General features: G+C 36.1%; 1 protein-coding gene across 1 annotated transcript in view; it reads right to left on the reverse strand.

Moving 5' to 3' along the window:
- Positions 1-22756, reverse strand: part of LOC129268039 (liprin-beta-1-like) — a 56951-nt gene extending 34195 nt beyond the window's left edge. Inside the window, exons 1-11 of the mRNA XM_064115333.1 lie at positions 22686-22756; positions 20851-20964; positions 20171-20302; positions 17511-17573; positions 14272-14334; positions 10090-10138; positions 9448-9509; positions 8669-8747; positions 6199-6296; positions 5401-5553; positions 371-1048 (exon numbers count right to left, since the gene is read on the reverse strand). Of these exons, the coding sequence (XP_063971403.1) occupies positions 371-1048; positions 5401-5553; positions 6199-6296; positions 8669-8747; positions 9448-9509; positions 10090-10138; positions 14272-14334; positions 17511-17573; positions 20171-20302; positions 20851-20964; positions 22686-22727 (1533 nt within the window). The 5' untranslated portion in view covers positions 22728-22756. The remainder of the gene's footprint in view (positions 1-370; positions 1049-5400; positions 5554-6198; positions 6297-8668; positions 8748-9447; positions 9510-10089; positions 10139-14271; positions 14335-17510; positions 17574-20170; positions 20303-20850; positions 20965-22685) is intronic.
- Between the last annotated feature and the right edge of the window lie 222 nt (positions 22757-22978).

Here is a 22978-nt window from a genome sequence, read left to right on the forward strand (position 1 = left end):
TTGGTGATAAAATGACTCAATTATGTTAGTTAAAGATCAATTTAAATTTTTGGACAACACATTTTTATGTTCATATAAAGGTAGCATCTATTAAGCCATTATTTTAGTATGTATAACATTGACAAGAAGTTAACGTAACTGTTAAATACAAAACTCTGAAGAAAATGAATTAAAATTTGAAGAATAAAGCCATGCACCACCTGTTGCCATGGTAACTGGTTAAAAAGGGAAGCAAAGGCACAAAGAACTCAATCCTAAGTGAAGATGAACAGTGTATTAATAAGATGGTATTATAACAACACATAGATAGCGATGAATGCAATAGGTCGATTTGATGGAGAAAAGGCGTAAGAAAGAACGGTGTGATTACCTCTGAGTCCGTCGTTTTCTTAGGAGCAGGTAGAGTCATGTGACCTGTAATGGGGGAAACGTCACGACGGAAGTGTGCCACGTTGGCATCGTCAATGTCAATGAAGGTCAAGTCAGTTGGAGACTCTACAGAGTTAGGTCGTACACCATTCCCTATATGACCATTTGTGTTTGAAGGATTACTATTAGCACCCTGTGTCAGGAAAACACTAACATGATCAATACCCGCCCTATCTTCAAAGTCTTCCCCAACCGAGCTTCTCTGGTCATTACTGATCTCAGTCGTAGCGTCCAAATCAAAATTAACCTTCTTTGGGACAGATTCCCAGGTCGGCTCATTATTGGTTGGGAATGGAGGGGTTTTGTTTGATGCTGAGGTGACCACTTCTGGTAATTCTTTGGTCAGGTGTTTCATGTCTTCGGGAAGAGAAGGATCTCCTAGCCCAGGAGATACCCTTTCAATGTGGATAGGAACATGGATCGTTCTAGGATCTTCTGTAAGAAAGGTTGAACTGTCCGCTGGAGGATGTTTCATGTCAGGGGTGGAATGGAGGGGCTGTACCGTACCATGCCCTTGGATGTGTATAGGGACATGTATTGTTCTAGGACCCTCACTAAGAGGTCTGTCAGGGTTTTTGGTGTCAGGAGTGGGATGGGATAGGTCAGAAGGAGTTTCATTCTGTAAGGATAGAAAACATGCAAGGGAAATGCAAATATCAAATGAATTACATAACATCCATTGGTATGATCATTCTTTATAAAAAGGTAGGTACTGTACACAAAGTCATATACTTGTCATGAATATATATATATTCACATGGTATGGAACATAGACACACTTATTGAACATACCTGTATATTATCAAGTCTATAGATATGATATGTTTTAATTTGACATAAAAAACCCACATGAAACACACTTTTTTAGAAAGTCAAACTGTTATCGATTTTACTTGAAAATAAACCATGGGCATATTAACATCAAATGAGTTATACAGAGTTTGAAACATACAAGTATCATTGAAAACCTGCAGAAATTCATTCTCACATTCTTGAATCCTATCTATTCTACTGGAAAGAGCAAGGCATCATTATTAATTCATCATAACGTATAAGCTTGTTGAAAGAGATCATGATGGATTAAACATTGACATCAAAATGAGTTATCAAAAGATTTCTTTCATAAATCAAGTCTATCCTATACATGCTAGCAAAGGAGTGTTTGTTACAAGAAAGCTGTATAATTGATGCATACTTAATTACTTATATGAGGAATAATATGATACATAATACATGTATATACAAATTGATAATATTGGTTCAAAATGCAGACATTTATGAAGCAACATACATAGAAGGGCACTGCGAATGATTAACTTGAAGATTTAATATTTAAATGATAATATATGAAAGACAAGAGATAATGAACGTTGAAGAATGAACAATAATATGATTATGTTTGGTTAAAAGTTTCTAATTTTACCATCGTTGATTTTGCCTTTTTCATACGCTATGGAACAAAAATTAGAAAATAGGGAGATTAAATTATGGACTAGTTGATTGGCAAAATGACAACAGAAATTATTATAATTGCAATTTGTTTGGGAGGTGTTTTCAAATCGAATCACAAGCAGTCAAAAGACTCAGAAAAACAAAAAAATTTGATGATACTGAAATACAGCCTCTGACAAAGGTAGTGATCCACGAAGGGTTCATACCATGGCTGTCTCTCTCTCTTTCTTTGAAACCTGCCTTAATCCCCAAGACTAATCAGAATCAGGTTTCATGGGGATTTCAATACAATTCTCGCTACCCCAAATAGCGATTTCGCCGAGATCCCGGAAAATCCCTGTAATGCGCATTGCATTATGGGATAGCTTTTCGGTATTACAACTTCCTGTTCGGAAGTCCAATGCACTGTTTTGCCATTCAGATCAACAGTGCCGTCATGCACAACAACACAACGTCGCTTTCGCTCGGAAAGTTCGTGATCACAACCCTCTCTTTCACGATACAGTTTAACAGCCTTTTCTGCTAAAGTCACTAATTCTGCCCGACGCTTTCCATTGCACGGTATTCATCTGTCAGTTAAGATTTTTTTAAGTTCTGAAACTGATTTTTATCCATTTTGTGGTCGACCAAAAATTGAACTAAATGAATGCTGTATATATTTAGCGTCTAGTTGAATATGATCGTGATGTCAGGCCGGTCGCTAAATGCAAAATTTTAAGATATTCATTATTTGTTTGATTTTTTTATAACCAAATAAAAGCATGAATAAAAATCATTTTCACGTGAAATGTATATTTTTTTTTTATAATTCAAATAGAATCAAAACTGACCAAATGTAATAAAAAGTATTATACTCTGTACATATTACGCTGATTGGCATCGATTTCAGCGTGGTGGAAAACTCAGTATCGCGAACCTCGCGCGAGCATGACTCTAAACCGGAAGTGGTGATGACGACCCGACGGAGTGAAAATTATCTCGTCTCGCGCATTATGAGATTTTTGTTCCTATTTGGGGTAGCGAGAATTGAGTTTACCAAGTAACAGGTGTCGTCTATCACCCACATAGGGACAGTGATTTTCCGCGATCACGGAAAACGGACGGAATTCACGGAAATGGCCTTTTGAAATGGAAAGTGGCATTTCAAACAGAAAACATATTTTTCCTCAGAATACACAGAAAAGCAACAAAAATTTCTCCAAAATCTCAACAAAATACGAAAATGAAATGGCCACAAAACAAGATCCCACCTCACTACAATCACGACAATCCACACATCGTGACTGCTCTTCACTCCATCACACTCAATCGTACCCCTCGCCTCGGCCTTTCCTGGCGGGGTACGGTCGATCGGCCGTATCGAAAACATTCACATGAGGTTGTGTGTTGCTGCCCTCTACATTTGAAGATGTAACAGCACGATCTTGAAATCCAAAATGGCGGATAGAACAAAATCTTTGACTGCTCAAAACGATGTAAAAAACCCCCCAAATTATCGATAAAATTTCATTCAACCATAAAATAATGCTAAAAATGTGAAAGGTGAGGATGTACAGTATTCATGTTAAATGTGTTTGTCAAAATATTTTGTGTACCCGCATAGATCCGATTCTACTGCGTTGTTGGTACAGTGGCAGATACAAATTTTGACCAGCGTGAGTGTTATTGCTACTGAATGGGTAAACGGAATCGTTAATTTTTTATGCACACAAAGTCTATGGGGAAACAGAATTTCCGTTTTCTGACATGCTGAAACGGAATTTAAGATTTTCTGAAACGGAAAATCACTGTCCCTACCCAGAATAGAATCAAATTTTATAAAATATAGGCATTTTGTAATGCTCTGGAGCACATCTCTCTTTCTCATTCTAACCAACAGAGGGGGCTATTTAATGTATCAGTGCTGTGTGAATTAAGGTCTGAAACCATTCAGTTTTCATGTGGGATGTGCAGGTGAACCACTACACCGGGGTTTCCCAAACTCTTAGTGCTGTGGGTTCTTAACTTGCAAAGGTGGTGACTATCCTCTACATGGGGCCTCCATTTAACGTCCTATCCGAGGGGCAGATATACATAACATATGCTCTGTACAACTGCACATGGTAATATGATTTCCTCAATATTTGTCCAGAACAAGCTGAAGAATGTTTAAGCCTCGACACCTAAATTTGCTCTGAATGAAAGTTGTCGCTCTATTACAGGTGTCGGCAAATTTGATCACCAACTCTCCAAGATACATGTATACCAGTCACTACCTATAGGATGGCACTCAATATGTGAGTGTAGATAACACCATACAAAACTACATAGGTGCTAACTGCATGAAGGATGATTTCATGTTGGAAGCACAATGCAGGTTGCCTAACCTAGCGCCAATATTTAATGTGACCTAACAAAAATGATCAAATTTACATTCTTGATAGCTCTGCACAAGGTGAGTGTTTCCTAAAGTTCTTCATAAGTTACGAGTGACTTTATGAACGACTGGTGATCCTTTCTTGTAGTACACCTGTAAGTGACGCACATCGGATTTCCACTGGCGTTGATTAGGTTCTTAAGAAAGGGTCACCAGTCGTTCATAACATATGAACAGCTTTATGAAACATCCACCAGGTTCAGCTCTAATATACAAATGGTGTAGTGATGGAGGAAAAAATTGACCAAACACCAACACTAAAACATCAACCCCAAACTTGAAATAACCTGTTATGCATTGTATTTTGCCCTCATCATATATTACTTATCATATCATAGTGTAATGTACATGGTTATTAAGTGCCACCAACTTTCATACAATATTCAAACAAACTATGTGCTTTATAATCTAACAGGTGGTTTACAGCTTGATACTACATCGTCATTTTATTCAAATCATGATGAATTACATGATAAAGGTAACTTTTGAAAGCTACTGATATAATGGTATTGATTACCTGACCTGTGAAAGGAATTCTGTAATTTTAGAAGGGACCCTGGGTGAATGTGCATAAAGCTCTTTTGTAATTATCAAGGTGTCTGGAAACGGTTTCAATGTATTTCTAGAAGTATCTAGGAGTTTGACTAGGAATGGTGTTCGAGAGAAACTGAACTTTTTTCCCCCGGAGTTTGGCCAGAAATAGTTAATAAGAATGGCTTGATTGTCCATTTAGGAGTGGTGTTTAGGAGATATTTTTCCACAATATAGTGTATAGTAATGGCTTGATTATTTCTTTATCCACAAGTCTTACTTAGATTGATGATGTCTTGACGGTTTAAGGATATGTTTCTTTTTTTTTTGGACTGTTGTCGCAGAGTAGCTTGACTGTGATGTTTAATAGCATACAGACTGTCTTAAAGTTTATCAAGGTGTGACTTGATAGTGAGTGATCAAAACTGTAAACCTCCTACATGTATGTTAATTCATCTACACCACCATGCAAATACTTTCTAAATAAATGAATTTACTCGGCACATTATCTACTGACCAATCAACATACATGCCATACTTTACAAGAGATTTACATCAAGAAGGAGACTTACCGTTGATGGTACGACATTGGTTTGTAGATTCTCTAGACTAGCAGATCGTCGGCTGGTATTGGACCCAAACATCTCCTCTGTCCTATCTACCATCATGGGATGGTTGAAGTCTCGGTCTGGACTAACTGGAGATGATCCTTGTGGGACCTGGCGCTGTATGGGGATAAATAATGAAATTAGTCAAACCCCTCAATACAATACAAACCCATGTACATTTCATAATACATACCTCACCAAAGTTAAACAATCACTCATTCCTAAAAAAACACAGGCTTCTAACATGTACCTTTCCTAGTACTTCACTGTAAAGACATAGAAATCACACACTAAGTAGAACTTTAAAAGGAACTCTTACTATTAGTGCTGAGTACTTGGGCCACATATTCCATGCTCTTTATGGCTCATTTATTTGTGGTTTGCATTTTTTACGTTTCTATGTGATTTCGCGATTTTTGGGGGATACATATGGCAGATAAACTAAAATTGATCCTCAAACTGTGCACAATTAGATTTCATGAAACTGGTAATTTTCAGAATATGTTAATAGTACTTTTTAGTAACAGTTTGCAGCTATGCTTTAGAGATTACTTTAGGAATTTATTTGTGGTTTGCATCTTTTTTTATGTTTCTATGTGATTTGGTGCTTTTGGGGGGATACATATGGCAGATGTACTAAAATTGATCCTCAAAGTGGGCATAATTACATTTAATAAAACAGATAATTTTCAGGCATCTGGTAACAATTAGAAATATCTAGTAAAAGTTCACAGCTACATGTATGCTTTAGAGATTACTTACACTATCTTTTGATGTATCTGTTTCTCCCGTCGCTGAACTAGACGTTGAAAAACTGTCTGTTCTTTGGTTTTCAATGTCAAGGAGCATATCCATGTCAACTGAAATATGAAATCAGAGCAGAATTTATCATTTACAAAATATTTATTTTGTCAGCTCCATAAGGGCATAACATAGCTGAATTCCATACTTTTATTGAAAGATAATTGGCCTTATTGAAATATTGTTGTTAAACAATCATTCTTTATTGTTAATAAGACTTGCATACATCTTTTTTTTATAATATTGTAGCATCAAATGATTACATATTCACACAAAAATGTTGATTTTTCAATGTGAACGATGTCCAAAACAATAAAAAATAAAAATCATAATATATAAATACAACCGTGCCTTAGTCAATAACAATGGAAAATTAATTTAAAGCCTACAGTCAAATTCGCTGATGTGGTTTACGGTACACCATGTGTAGTGTCATAGAAACAGTGGATAGAAGAAGAGAAGAAATGGATAGGCGAGAAAGTGGAGATTTGAGAGTAGAGTATTCTTTCTTGTAAGTAGTCCTGAAAAGGACTGTAAACCAGGAAAGATTGAAGAGTTGAGAACAGCTTGAGTAGTAGAGCCGATGAGGAGATGCTGGCTTGAGTAGGCGAGTAGAGATGGTGAGTAGTAGAGAGACTCGACGTTTCGGGCAGGTTGACTGTCCGTCTTCAGGAGTGAGTGTTCGCTTGGCGTGCGGCGGTACTTATGACGTTCGTGCGGACGTGGGGGAAAGCGCTGGGCCGGCGGTCACGGCGGGCTGTCGTCGTAGGTGGCGCTCTACATTGGCAAGGCTTCACACCGATTACAACGCATCCTTCACTCTGCCAACATCCTCGTCAGACACCAATCCTCTCGAAAACTACACTCCATCCTGCACTCTCACAAGGACAAGCACCCATCCAACAAGCAACCAGGCGTTTACAAGATCCCCTGCGACTGTGGCAAAGTCTACATCGGAGAAACCGGCCGAGACTTCGACACCAGACTAAAGGAACATAAGACCCACCACCGACGCAGCGACTGGGACCGATCTGCCATTGTCAAACACGCACAACAGGAAAATCACCGCATAGACTGGGACAATAGCCATCTAATCACCAACATCCGGCACTGGAATACCAGAAGGGTCAGGGAAGCCATTGAGATACATCAACACCACACTGTGCCTCAAGACCCTGGCCTCCACATCAACAGCATCTGGCACCCAATCCTACGTCACCACCCAACTTCCAACCAATCCACAACCAACTCCAACAAGCCACCAACCACCGTCACCTCACCAAGCCCTCCTACCAAACACAGCAGTCTGATCGAATCACCAACTCAACCAGCGATTTCGCCAACACACACACCGCCGCCACCGACTTCGCCAACACACACACCGCCGCCACCGACACCTCGCTACAACCTCCGCCGACGACCCAACACCTCATCCGCACACCAGGCCACCCACTCAATCCCGCCGAAGCCTACCCGACGAGTCCGCCGACCAACACGCACAGATCGCCATAACTGATGTACCTACCACGCCGACACACACACACGCCGCCGTAACTCACCCCATTGTCTACACACCGCGTCCGCATACCACGCCAACTCGTTTCCCGCCAAAACCGCCGACCCACGCACAGAGCGCCACCTACGACGACAGCCCGCCGTGACCGCCGGCCCAGCGCTTTCCCCCACGTCCGCACGAACGTCATAAGTACCGCCGCACGCCAAGCGAACACTCACTCCTGAAGACGGACAGTCAACCTGCCCGAAACGTCGAGTCTCTCTACTACTCACCATCTCTACTCGCCTACTCAAGCCAGCATCTCCTCATCGGCTCTACTACTCAAGCTGTTCTCAACTCTTCAATCTTTCCTGGTTTACAGTCCTTTTCAGGACTACTTACAAGAAAGAATACTCTACTCTCAAATCTCCACTTTCTCGCCTATCCATTTCTTCTCTTCTTCTATCCACTGTTTCTATGACACTACACATGGTGTACCGTAAACCACATCAGCGATTGTACATACCACCATGCAAACCTTCAAACAACATCTACAGTCAAATTGTTCTCAAATATTAAACAAGACAAAATAAGAACAAAGTGCAGTGGACACAAGACTTCTATTATTATATCTTTTCAAATATGCATTTAAGTATATTGTGATGGGGGTATTTTCACAAGGGAATCTAACCTTAATGAAAAGGTAATTTTAAACACTAGATTTTTGTAATAACAACAAATAACTGTATTGAAATCAGATATCTCTTGCCATAACAGAGAATTGAACCCTGGAATCACTTATCAATTTCCATTCGACTTGTAGGAAGCACAGGCAATAGTAATATATCCCTCAGTTTTTTTAATTGAAAAAAAAAAAAAAGGAAATAGCAAAAGCTCATTTGACCCTTCAACTTAGAGAAAGGAATAGATTCTTACCTCTGCCATTAATAGCTGCCATCTCCTGGACATGGTAAAATTTTGATAATCTCTGATTCAAATCTTCTATCGTCTTATCCTGAAATTGGTGACACATTAAAAAAAAAAAAAAATGTTACTGTTGAAAATTAAAGTTAACATGAATTTTGCACGAATACCACTTCTTTGCAAAAGCTATAAATATGTACACACAGGAACATGAGAATATTCTGAGGGGGTACCACAGAAAAGTTTGCAAGATAATAATAGTTGACACTTTGCATGAATAATATCAGATGAGAAAATAATTCCATTTGATTTGCGCATGGAATCAGGCTTCAGAACAATCTCTGGTCTTTTGGGCTAGTTCAAAATACTAAGAACCGTGTAGACCAACCTAGGTATCACAAAATCGGTCTCAAAATACACACGAGGCAAGAAAGCAAAATCATCAGGAAACAGCAGGTTGATTACCCTACGCATTATTGAATGACTACATGAGACATCAAGCGTTATTCAGGTGACACTCAAACAGATAACCATTTAACAAAAATAATATCAGTCATTGATAGATTATTTGACCTTATCAGAATCTAGATCAAATTGTGACAAGAGGAATTACAATAGGGGGGGGGATGAGAAGAAGGGTGTCAAAGTTTGTGATATGATCTCTCTTGTTAACTGCATGTAGGGAAAAACTAATACAACAGGTAGACACAGCTACTTATTGATGTAAGTGAAAAAAGGGTTATTTCCTTTTTTTTAAAGAGTAGATTCATAAAAAAAGAATTTGATCTCACCTTTTCTTTGTTACCAATGATCAGAGAATCCACAGCAATCTTTAGCTTCTCTTTCTCTACTTCTATATGACAAGAGAAAGAAATGGGAATGTAACTAAAAAGGGACTTTGCTTGCTGTAAACTCGAGATGGACTGAAAAATATTGAATGTTATTAGACATATCAGTTACATGAGCAATGGAATGTTTACTGCCAAACTTTTCTAAGTCAAATAAATTCTGGTCCAATAATGTTCATTGTCTAATGATGACAGTCAACTGGGACACATGTTGGAGAGGAAAGAAAAGGAGGAAAGAGGAGAGGAAGAAGGAATAGGACAAGGAAGATGAGGAGGAGAAAGAAGAGGACGACGAGACGGAAGAGAAGATGACAATGATGATGGCAATGACGGCGACAGTGACAAAGAAGAAGAAAAGAAGGATAAGAAAAAGGAGAGAAGGAAGATGAAGAAAAAAGAAAATGAAGAGGAAGAAAAAGAGAATGAAGAGGAAGAAGAGAAGGACAAGAAAAATAGGAAATGAGAAGAAAGAGGAAGGAGGCGGCATCAATGATGATGAAGACAACAATGAAGAAGTAGGAGGAGACAATAATGAGGAAGAAAATAAACTGATATAATAATTATTGTGATTCAAAAGAAACTTACCTTCATCAAGAGTTTTAACTTTCTTGGATTGGAGATCATCAAGAAGAGCCTGAAAAAAAACATTAAAATTTCTTACTTTCATTTGAAAATTGATATTTATAATGAAAGAATCATTAACAACTAAATTCATGAAGACTTCTCAACAATAGCCAACAAGAAGTTAACTTGTTTACTAATGAATTCTGTATTTCTCAACTGTATTTTATTATAGTTACAATCTGAATAATGTAAACAAAAGTTACTAATAGCAGATATTTCTTTACCTATGGTGGTTAGCTTTTTTTTAATATATAAACTTAATTCTTTTAAAAGAAAAAAATAGAAATTAGTTTCTACCAAATGAAGACATAAAATTTTTTGAGAAAAGGGAAATGCTTTTAAAAATTATCCTTAATCATTTTCATACAACTGTCTGTTATTCTGAATACAATGATAGATAAAATCATCATGAACGTATTTTCAACAATTAAATCAGAGACTCTTAATGATTTTCTACCAAAATAATATGCATAAACTTTGCTGAAAATTATATTTCAAAGAAAATAAACTGTTCCTCATTTCAATATATACTTCACAATCTCAAAAAAAAAGAATGAATTTTCAAACAAAAGCCTCTTAGACTCATATAAAAATACTTAATATCTATTAAGGATAGAAATATCTTAAATTCTCTAACAATTAAAATCATTTTTAAAGAATCAAATCAGAACTAATTGAAAACCAGCAAGAGATCAACCATGCAAAACAAGAAAATCAAAGTTATGAATAGAGGTAAGGGGTATTAAATGGAAAAACAGAAATGGCCAATAATTGGATTAAAGAATTGTTTTAAAAAGATTACCAAATCATAGCTGGGTGGCATAAAATGAATATTGTCCTTTGAGAAAATATCAAAATAAATTCTGAAAACTAAAAAAAAAAAAAAAAAAAAACATACTGGCATACTTTTAATGAAAAGAAATGGTGCATTCCAAAGTTTGAAATTCAATAAGAGCGGAAATTTGTTGAAGAGAGGAAAACATAATTCCTGAATCGCAATAAACAGCCATAAGTCCTAACTGGTATGTGATAGGAACATACTAGCTGGTACATGTTAGACACATACCGTACCCAGTACCAGCCTGCTTAAACCCCATGTGACGAGCCGACAACAAGATAATGTGTTCTAAACAATGCCTTTCAGGTATTTCAACAATACAGACATTTTCATTTGGAGACAGTTTCTCGGAGCAACAAAATAAAGTCAGATTCCAACTCGTAATGATGCATTAAATGATTATACAAAATATGTTCATTATTATACCATTTTCAAAATGAGTGAGCTTTAACATAGCACAAATTGTTGGAAATAACATTCTTCCAAGCATTAAACCTAAAGTGCTCAGTCATGTATTGTGGTTCTCTGGTCAGCATTTCCATTATAAACAATGAAAAACACCTTCAATTCTGTATGACTAATTAATTTCTGCAGTTTTTTTTCTCTTCTAAATTTGAACCTATGCCAACAGCACTGATTGTCTCATGAAAAGGAAAATGAGCTTTTAGGGTTTTGATAAGAAATCAGAGAAACATGTAAATTACATCCTGTATTATAATAATGTAAAATATGCTACATACATATTTTGTAACAATAAGTATCAATGCATGTTTAAACATCAAAGATGAAAAAAGAAACAATTTTCATTCCAGACAACTTTCTATGATTAATACCAGAAGCCATAGGAGAAGCCTAATCAGTCAGGAATACCTACACAGAATGCAGTTAGTGGGACTATCATACACAGTTTATGTTAGTAGACACAAACTTGAAGGGAATATTTCAAATGTGCAAGAAATAAAATCTTTGCATTTCCAACATTGTAATGCATATTCATTTCTTTGCATAACATTACTAAGTTTCATTACAATAAACAGTAAAATGCAGCTTTCTATTAAGTGTTGTTAATAATCTACAGTAACGTTATGAGTTTTTAAATAAAACATTGTGAATTCACTTACTCTTATAAGCAATAAATAATGCAATTAGTTTGATTTTCTATTGACACTTTAGTTTGGAAAACAGATCAACAGCTTGAGGATCGTTTCATGAAAAGATTTTTTCGTGATTTTCACTAACAGATGTAATAAGCTACTGCAATCCTTGAATCTGGCTCAGAGCAACTTAGTTGGTGAAAATAATTGAAAACTTTTCATAAAACACTCCCCAAATTTGTACTTTAAAGCACTGGATGTTTGGTTTTCATCATTCTAACTAATCTAATCTCAATCATTGATATATAGGAAACATGTCAACGTCATAATTCTTATTTATTGTAACTATCTTTAGGTTACACAATTCAGCAAAAATAACATCCTAAATCCTACATGTGCATTTTTAAATTCCAAATCACCAATATTCTTCTAATAGCAGAACTGCAGGTATTCAGTTTGGCTTCTCCATCTACCAAACTAAGGCTCAAATAATTTCCAATATTCTTGTTTTCTAACAAACTTTTCATTGACTATTTGATGTCGGTTCTAGAGATGTTTCTGACACTTACTGGGCGTGAAGGCATATGAAAGAACAGTCGTTTTTGTTTCCGAGGTTTCTTCTAAAATGAGTAATAATCAATTTGGGGTCATAACAAAAGATAATTGTAGTTTGTAGAGGATTTGATACATACAAACAATAGAAAAGAACAAACTAAATGCAGCAAAGTTTTGAAACAAATAAAACAAAATAGATGACAAAAAACTGAAGTTTGATTCCAGAAGTGTAAGAAATAAAAACAAATCAAATGAAACAGATGAAGAAAAAAAATCAATACTAACTTAGGAACAAAATAATTGATTCCATTTCCCAAAAAAAATCTAAGAATGACAGATATGTGACTGAAGTATGTAGCAAAAAATCTGTATATTTTGACTGCAGTAATGTACATGTGCATTGTACATATTCAACCCCTGCCCATATCTTCAGTGATTTGGTTAAAAATAAATATACAGAGGATAAGATGGGTAATTCATATATGATGCAGAAAGTAATGACAGTTTTTATCCCATAATTCAAAATGCAATAATACCTGTTTCATAAAGGACTTACAACTGTTGTAACTTTGCCATTATGGCAACTACCACAGTAACAGGGCTCAGCAGCCAATCAAAATCAAGGTTTCCATGGAAATTGCAATAATGGCAAAGTTATAATTGTTGTAACTTTTTTTAAATGGGCCCCGTATCTTTAAACTAAATCAAAAAAAATGTTTGTGTATTCATTGTATGTAATGACATGAAAGTCCATGAAAAGGGCCTTCACCATATAGGTTATACAGAAGATAAAAGATAAAAACTGTCAGCTTTCTCCATCATATGTGAACAGACCTCAAGAAAATGTTTGATTCATTCAATAGAGTTAAGAGGGTGAGTGATAAACACTGCATTCCAAGGTGCGTACATTCCGAAGTAAGAACGTGACACAAGAGGGCGCACTCACATGGCTGTAGCGCAGACGAGCCTTAAGCTCTGCTGTTTCCGTCTGTGACCTAACTAGCTTGACCTACCAGGAAGGGGCAGGAATTGTGGGTAATAATATTGCTTCATGTTATCATTAGGGCAGGAGTCTTGAGTCTCAAATTATCAGATACATGTATATTTTGTGATATTTTATATTCACTGCACTTTGACGAGACGGATTAGAAAGGGCAAAATTTCAATTGCTCTGAAATTACAAAGAGTATAATTTTGAACAAAAACATTTATTTAGAAGTTCTTTAATACTGGTTAACTATCATTGGATCTATTCTGTAAAAGGAGATTTACCATCTTCATCCACAATCAATTGGGCAAAGCAAGTTTTTCTGAGTATTTCATTTCATGTCTATTTCGAACAATATGGATTTTCATTTTCATTTTTTTTTTCATCAAAAATAATTTTATTTTCCTCATAAGCACTATTTATCTGATCAATGATATTTGAACATTATTCTTGTGTTCCTGTATGATATTGATCAATTTATTCAATGTAGTCTTGATTGCTGGAATATCAAACAATAAATAATAATAATACTAATACAGTAATAATAATGATAATAATAACAATAGTAATAATAATACAGTAATAATAATAAAAAATAATAACACTAATAATAATAATAGTAATAATAATAATACAGTAATAATTAAAGAGTTTTTTTGATAAAATACCTGTGTTTCCATATATTTCTCCTGCCATTTATGACATTCTGATTGAAGGTCTCCCACAGTTTTCTGGAAGAAAAATGAACAAAAATCATATCTAATAATAATACAACTAATATCATAATTGTTACCATCATCATCATCTTTATTATTTGTTTGGCTCAACCCATGCATGGGAGGCCAAAGATAAATTGTATCACTGCAGGTCTGCAGGTCTCTCCTCCCAATATGTAACTGATTATATGACTGTTGCTCTCAGGTTTCCCCCTATGAGAATAAGGTTCTTAAAATGCAAAGCTGATCATATTTGATCTAAACTTTGAGCTCTAAAGATTAACAAGTAATACCGTAAGTAATGGTCTATTAACCGCACCTTTTTCTCGGCGGGATAGAAGCAAAAGTCGGGGGTGCGGTTTATCCACGTGACAGGTCTGAGCCAGCCCGTCGTAACCCCTCCCGAACATGTAAGACGTCTGCCAGTTCACAACACATCGAGTGGCCGGGCGTAGCCGCCCAGGGCAATGTCGTTTAGAGGGGTATGAGCCGCGGGTAATGGGAAGCGATTATTACGATCTTAATCAAATATTGTCCATAACAAACCCATTCACCTTCATGACACTAATTTCGACTTTATTCTCGATTCAAAGCAGCAAAGTTCCCTGGCTAAGTTCAAAGAGACGCCAAGCATACTCGGTAATATTTTGTCACAGCTGAGAGAGAGTTGAGTGAGCTGAGAGCTTGCGTTGTATTGTGGTTATAGTGCGACTTAAGCTGGCCCTATTCATTTTAAAGGAGAATGAAACTCTTGGAGCAAGTTAGCTTTTGTGAAAGCAGAAAAATCAAGGAATAAGATCAACAAAAGTTTGAGTAAAATAGGACTAGCAATAGAAGAGTTATGAGCATTTGAATGTCGAGGTCACTAATGCTATGGAGATCCTCCCATTGGCAATGCAACCAAGATCTATGATGTCACAGATGAACAACTCTCCCCTTTTGGACACTGAAAATATACCCTAAAATATCTCTTTTTGCTCATTCTAATCATACGACAAACGATTCATCAATGATATAATGTTGTGAAACCTCTGTAATTGTCCTCTCATAAAGAGAACACCTTACCTTGTGATAGACTCTATAAAAGAGAGAATATAAGTGAAATAAGTACTAAAGTAATGAGGGAGTTGTACGTGTGTGACATCACAGATCTTGGTCGCATTACCAATGGGAGGAACTACATGGCATTAGTGATCTCAATATTCAAATGCTCATAACTTTCTTATTATTCATTCAATCTTCCTCAAACTTTCAACAATATGTGTCTTTGATTTTTCTCTTTGATATGGATTCAGCTGGTTTCAAGGGTTTCATTCTCCTTTAACCCCTCCCCTCCAAAGTCCCTTACCATTTCGCGCCAGCTTATTTTTTCTTTCCCATTTGCTTTTCATGAGATACCATGTACACCACGCACGAGACAGACGGCACGAAGCCATAAAAACAACTAGAAAAAATGCCCATTTCTTTGTTTCTTGAACCTTCCTGTAATCCCGTATCCAAAATTCATGCAAAGACATCGAATGCTAGACAAATTCTGAAAGTGATTGTGAGGTTGTGATGCAAGAAATGTGAATGTTTCTTCCTCCTACGCCGGGAAAGACACAGTTCATAATTTGACAAGATGTACTGCCTGGTACCGTATCGTAGTTTGCAATGTACAAGAACGGCAGTGCTGTGTGTGTACACTGTGACTGTGAGGTGAGTGAGTGTGCAAGTGACCAATATTTTCTTGCTAACATTTGTAGATAAATTGATCAAGAACAGCAGATTTTTGCATATCGGTGATCTCTTTGGATACTTTCAAATCTTGAACTTAATTTTTGTTTCTTCGTACAGTGTACCTCAAATATACATGTACCGGTAAATGTGAGAAGGATTTTTTATTTTTTATTTATTTTTTTAGTCCAAAGTTTGGGGTGCGGTTAATCCACGGGTGCGGTATATAGTCCGTTACTTACGGGTATTTAAAATTAATTGTAAAATTGTGGAAATGATTTCGAAAAGATTTACAGTTATAATCAATTGTAAAATTCATATTTACAATCAATTGTACATACATGTATAATGTTAAAAGAGGTCTATATATGATAACTTTAGTTTCATTCTAGAATGCTTGAGAACCTCTAGGCAGCGCAGCTAAACACGGTGTAGACAGGAATAACCGTCGTTTCTGGGGATTTATTAACAATTTCTGACATTTTACTATAATCCCCATTCACCGACGATAGTGTGTTACAGTAGTGCGAGCCTGCATGTGTAATCACGTCGCCCATTTCGGGCCTATGGTGTTTTGTCTAGATTTTAATTTTCATTTAGGTTTAAATGACATTATATTATCTTGAACGATGGCCCACTATCTTGTTAGACTCTATTCTTTCTTTTGATACTACGTATATTCCAAGAAAATATACGTTACCGATGATTTATTCCTTATTTCTTGAATTTTTCTGCCGGAGAGGAAAAAATGACAGCCGTGTGTTGCTGCCCTCTATGTTCATTGAGTTATGCTTTTATCAAGGCTTTCTTATTAGAATTTTCGATATCCTGGCCAATCAATGCGAGCGACAAGTTCCGAACGCACGCACATAGACAAGCGCAAAGCAGCGGCACGAATCACGATATATAGCGACTGGTAAATACGTCTGTAAGGATGATGACAACTTACAATGACCAATGAAAGGATCGAGGATGACTATGTTTTGATCTTCATTTGAAAGGAATTTGCGGTAACTGCGGTCTAAGGTACGATATTTCTTAATTTTATATATTTTTTTCGTAAATTCCAAAGTAATTTATTTTTTATAATGTGACATTTTATGTACAAAAAAAATCATCAGAAAATCAGGTTTCCGCCGAATGTTACAGATCTAACGTTAATGCTAATACGTTGTCTTTACGTACGGGCCAACAACTCTTCAGTCTATAAATTGGTGAGTGGAGCCAACACAGTTCAGCGGAACAACCAAAATACAGAGACTGAAGCTTTCTTCTTCCTCCTCCTCCTCCCCCCTCTCCTTCTCCTCCTTCTTCTTCTTCTCCTTCTTCTTCTCCTTCTCCTCCTTCTTCTCCTCCTCCTCCTCCTCCTCCTCCTCAACTTTATGAAATGGGCCCCTGATCATAATAAATCAATTTTACAATCAATACCTATGCTTTGTGTTAGTTGGTCTGCACACACCCCTTATAATACTAACCTGACTTTGCTGATATTTTGACATTAACTTGTTCATCTCTTGTTGCTGCTCTTCAATCTTAGACTGTGAATGATAATAAGAAATCAATAAGTTCAGATGTTATAACAGCTCTGAACCATAGCTCTCTCTTGTGCACATTACCAGTAGGGCACACCCCACATTTTTGATTAGACTACATTTTTGCCCCACTCATTTTATATTTGAAGAAAATGGCCCCAACTGATTCTTGGTCCAAATCTAATATCTGAAGTAACAAAAAAAAAACAATTCCTTGAAAGAAGTAGAGAAACCTGACCCTATAATGAAATCATTGGCATGAGTAAAAGACTTACTATGGATATTTTACTCTTTAGATCAGCTAGAGACATTGTTTTTTCTTGAGTTGAAACCATGTTTATGTTAGATATTTAATTTGATCTTTGATACACTATGTTTACGAATACATTTGTTATGTATATTATGTTATTTGTTTTAAAAGTGGAATCAATAAATGAATGAATGAATGAATGAATGTGACATGGTGAGCAATGGAATCATGAGTGCAATAGTTTGTCTACATACCAGTCTAAAGAGTAGTTTGGCCCTGCCACATTTTATTGTGTGTTAGTGAGAGCATTATACTGAACTACACTATATTCCACTGAAGCATTTAGATTAAATACAGTTTATTGCTAGCCTTGTTGGGACACAGTCAAAACATGATGCACATATACTAGTTTTCCTTTTGGTCCTTGCCAGGTATTGAATTCAATAAATTTAGATCTACAATCATATCCCTGAAATGCAATTAATATCTCAGTCAAACCTGTTGTAGTGGTCATCTCTCTATAGCAGACACCTGTCTATAGTGAACACTAACTAAACCCTGCTGAGGTATATTATGTGTACCGGTATAAGAACCTGTATATACAGGCCATGTATTGTGTCAGTACAGACAGGTTTCACTGCAGACCTGCCAACCTCTGGGAATGAAAAACTGTATTCTGTGATTAAAAAAACTGTATTTTTCCCCAAAAAAGTGTATTTCATAATAAAATGCTTGGCGCACTCGCTCATCGCGGCGCTCAAGCTGCATGCAAGCTAAAATGCGCACTGCTCTTGCAGATGAAAAATAAAACATGTGTATATCTTCACCCTGGTTTGAGCAAAATGATTGAAAAAAAAACAAGTTACCTGAAATTACATTGATCTAATAACCAATTTGTGCACGTTTTATGAAATAGAGACATATAGAGATTATTTTTCTCAATAAATTACGATTTAGTTAAAAAAAAAAAAAAATTATTATTATTATTTATTTTTTTTAATACAAAAAACGTATTTTTTAAAGAAAAAACTCACTGCCGTATTTTGGTTGCAAAAACGTACTAAATACTGCTAAAACGTACTGGTTGGCAGGTCTGTCACTGTATTTGAAGGAATAATGTCATATGGCCTTTCTTAAATTTCTCTTCTCTTGCCCTTTCCTTTTAATAATGCAGAGAATTTGTATAGCGAGATGCTCAAGGCACTTGAGGTATTTTTTTACATGCTTTTTTATGAAAGGATAAAAAAACCAACCAAAACAATACGTGGTATCAAAGTAGCACATACACTATTCAGAAAGGGCATTCTACATATACAGTACTGACACAGTTTATTGCATAGCGCCATCTCTTGGTCAGGTTTCATACACCAATACCAATTTATTCAAATTGTATGCATGATTCCCAACAGATTGTTCTGGATGACCTGTAAGCTTGATATGGGTTTATCAATAACCAATGTACAGATTTTGATCCATCAGATTTACGTTCGACTAACAAAAACACCCATTCTTCCTGGAAAGAAACATGATATAAAAAAACCTTAAAAGGGAAATCTCATCCAAATGATTTTTTTTTTAACAAATGAAATTAAATCAGATAGTTAAGCCCCCATCACACTTATTCGGAATCAGCAGGAATCAAGCAGAAGCTTGAACGAAAAAAATATTCAAAAAATCTAGAAATTTTTTGGAGGAACTTATTAATTCACCAAACTGGAGTTGAAATTCAGTAAATTGACCAGGTGAATCATCATACACTAGTCAAAATGAACCGCAATGGAGTCAGATTGATAATTCGTGCTACATTCTTGGACATTCTAAATATTCTGTTTGCATTCTGAGTGTATTCAAAATATTTTTGTCATTTCTTTTGGCCGTCCCAAAGGTTTTGGTCATGTTCAAAACATTCGGGGGGTATTTTCGAACGGTGTTCGAAGTAGATTTAAATAACCAAATGGTGGTCGAACAATAGTGCTTTCATTTCGGCCAATTCTGCTTGATTCGGAATAAGTGATGGGGGCTTTAGATGGAAATTGTGAGAAAAAAGATTCTGAGAAATTGATAAAGTTACGAATGAGTGTATGAATGTAAGAATAGCCCAAGCCCATGACAGTTAAATTTGAGAATATCAAGAAAAACAAAATGATCTTTGCCTAAATGTATGTGCAATGTCCCATGTTTAACTTGGTTCGGCCAAGAAATAGACTTGGGTCCTCCTTATATTCAATTGTTTAAGATTTTTAGAAATTTAAAATCTCTATAGCTGTAAACATTTTCAAATTAGCCACATAAGTGAAATATGCAAAATGACTAAAATGTATTCTTATACAATTTTTTTTGCAATGCTATTTACCTCAGCCATAATAGCACGCTCTCTGACAACAAGAGTTTCATTCTCTACTGAGTCTAGTCTAGCTTTCAGCTTAGAAGCTTCTACTGCATAATTCTGCTGGCTCTGCTCCAATTCACAGTGGATTTCAGACTCCTATAAAGAAGGGAAAAAAATATATTAGAATAAAATAGTATCATTTCCTTCTGATTCTAGTCCAGCTTTCAGCTTACTATGTTATTATGGTGGTGAATGGGGAGTTTTTTACCTGATTGCTAAGAAAGCATGAATGCTTTTAAGCAACCAGAGGACTGATGGCTAAATGTTCTCTCCGAGGGACCTGGTAATGAGGATGAATGCCTTACCAAAGGGCACTAGCGCACCAATTGGGAATCGAACCAAGGTCACCGGGATCCAAAATCCCCGTTCTACCGACTGAGCTATCGCGCCTCTAATCAGAATTCTGTTTGTGGGATAAAAATTGAAGCAAAGCAGGTGGCTTGATGTAAAAAAAGCGAAGTACAAACATAATTAGCTTTAGATCTCATCTTTCATGAAGTATTTATATTTTTCATATTTTATGCCAATGATTCAAACTTTGATAATTAGTACTTTCAGATTAAAACTTTTTTAATTTTAATTTTGAATTTGTTTTCCCCCCAAGAACTCTCGACAAACTGCCAGAGTAGGACGACATACAATACCTGTAGTAACTTAGTCTCTGAATCTGCCAACTCTTTACTTTTCTTTGCACAGGCGTACTCTAGTTCTTGTATCTTCTCATTCTGAGCTTCGATCTGATCTGTCAAGACATTCACCTGAAGAAAAAAATACAACAAAAACCCTAACAGAATAGAAAATAACGGGCAACTCTTATAGTGAATGCTACTACACATAACCACAGTATGGAATTAGATTACATTTTTAAAGTCACTTGTAACCAATAACCACTTAATAATTATATTTTAAACAGTGTTCTTATGAGGTTCTCTTTTATTGGTATTGACAATGGCTTCTTCTATTGGGGCTATCTTAGATACAAATAACCAGGGCGCGACAAACCCGCTTGCCCGGGGCAAGTGAAAATGACGTGCGGCATTTCTCAAAGTCAATTGCCTGATCGGGCAAGTGGTTGTTTTGAAAATGAACAAGATAAATTGACAGTAAAGTTTAATAATTTTTTGATAAATTGCAATTATCAGCCAATTATCTCTCATACAATGTCATACCAGTAAAAAAACAGTGGAAACATGTCAAATCAGCGCCAATTTACCGACAAAAGGCGACAATTTATCGCCAGCGGTCCCGTTCGATGGAGGCTGCCATCTTACTTTCTAAACTACAATGTGCGCATGCGCTACTAATCGATGAAGGAGCTAGCTGGGGAAACCCCTCTCTCGCCCTCTGAGCGCATGTACGGGTACATGCCGAGTCTCGAGCTAGATCGCGCTGAATGCATGCAAGCTTCGGACTGACTCGGCCAGGACCAGACGTCCCGTATTTTATTCATTTCTAAAACATTTTAGTTTTTTTTTTTTTTTTTTAATATATAAAAGAAACACCAAATATCATTAGGATTTTTGTTATATGATTGGATTGTTTTTATTTGCTTTCTTTCTTTTCTATCCTTCTATCTTTCCTTCTTGCCCTTTTTGTTACATATATATTTTTATTTCCTGATCCTTTCTCTCTCTCTCTCTGTTCATTTTCTTTCTCTTACTTGCCTTCTTTATTACATTTCCTTTTTTTATTTCCTTCATTCCTTCTCCCTTCCACTCGTTTTTATTTTCGTTCTATCTCTCCTTCCATTATTTTCTTCTTTTTTTTTTCATTCTGGCCTCCCTTCATTCTTTCCTCCCTCTCTTTCCTCCTTTCTTTCTTTCATTATTTATTTCATTTTGTCCTTATTCTTTTCCCTTATACTTTCTTTCCCTTTCTTCCTTCCTTCCTGTTTTCTTCTTTCTTTCCAAGAATGAAGGCCAGAACAACTTGAACAAGAGTCAAGAAAAAGAAATGCCAAGGGCAGCGCCAGTAAATCAAGTTCAGCTTGGACAGAAAAGAATAATTAAGAGCAAAAGAATTTTTGAAAAAAAATCGGGCAAGCAGTTTTTTCTATCGGGCAAGCAAATTTTTTTATCACTTGCCCGACAGGGCAAGTGATGAATTTTTTTTTTTGTAGAGGCCTGCAAATAACAAATCAATTTTAACTTAGGCAAATCAATTTATACTTGGTGATTGATTTTAGAACCTAAATCACTCTCAACACTATCATCATCGTCATCCTCCTCCTCATCATCATCACCATCATCATCATCATCACCATCATTATCACCACCACCATTACCATCACCACCATCATCATCCATATCATCATCACCACCACCATCATCATCATCATCCATATCATCCATATTATCATCACCACTACCATCATCATCATCATAATGATCATCATCATCATAATGAAGATGATGATCATCATCATCATCATCTTCATCCTCACATTGTTGGATCTTAACAAACTGTACAGAGAGTCTACCTGTAGTTGCAGACTGTCTTTATCTCCTTCTAATCTCTTCATCTTGTCATTAGACCCTGGACTCGTTGCGAGCTCCTAAGATAAAAACAAAAACAAGAGAGAACAATGATATTTACCGACAAATAACCAATGTTATTTCCTTAACTAGTAACCATTTTAAACCATCATATAGAGTGGACTTCTCTCTCTGTATAAAAATAAGATAAAAACTTAATACTTCATAGAAAAGCACTCAATCACCATAGAAACTTACACAGTACATCACCATTTCTTTTTTACCGAAACTGTCAATT

The sequence above is a fragment of the Lytechinus pictus genome, unplaced genomic scaffold (genome assembly GCF_037042905.1).
Source record: "Lytechinus pictus isolate F3 Inbred unplaced genomic scaffold, Lp3.0 scaffold_27, whole genome shotgun sequence".
NCBI lineage: Eukaryota > Metazoa > Echinodermata > Echinoidea > Temnopleuroida > Toxopneustidae > Lytechinus > Lytechinus pictus.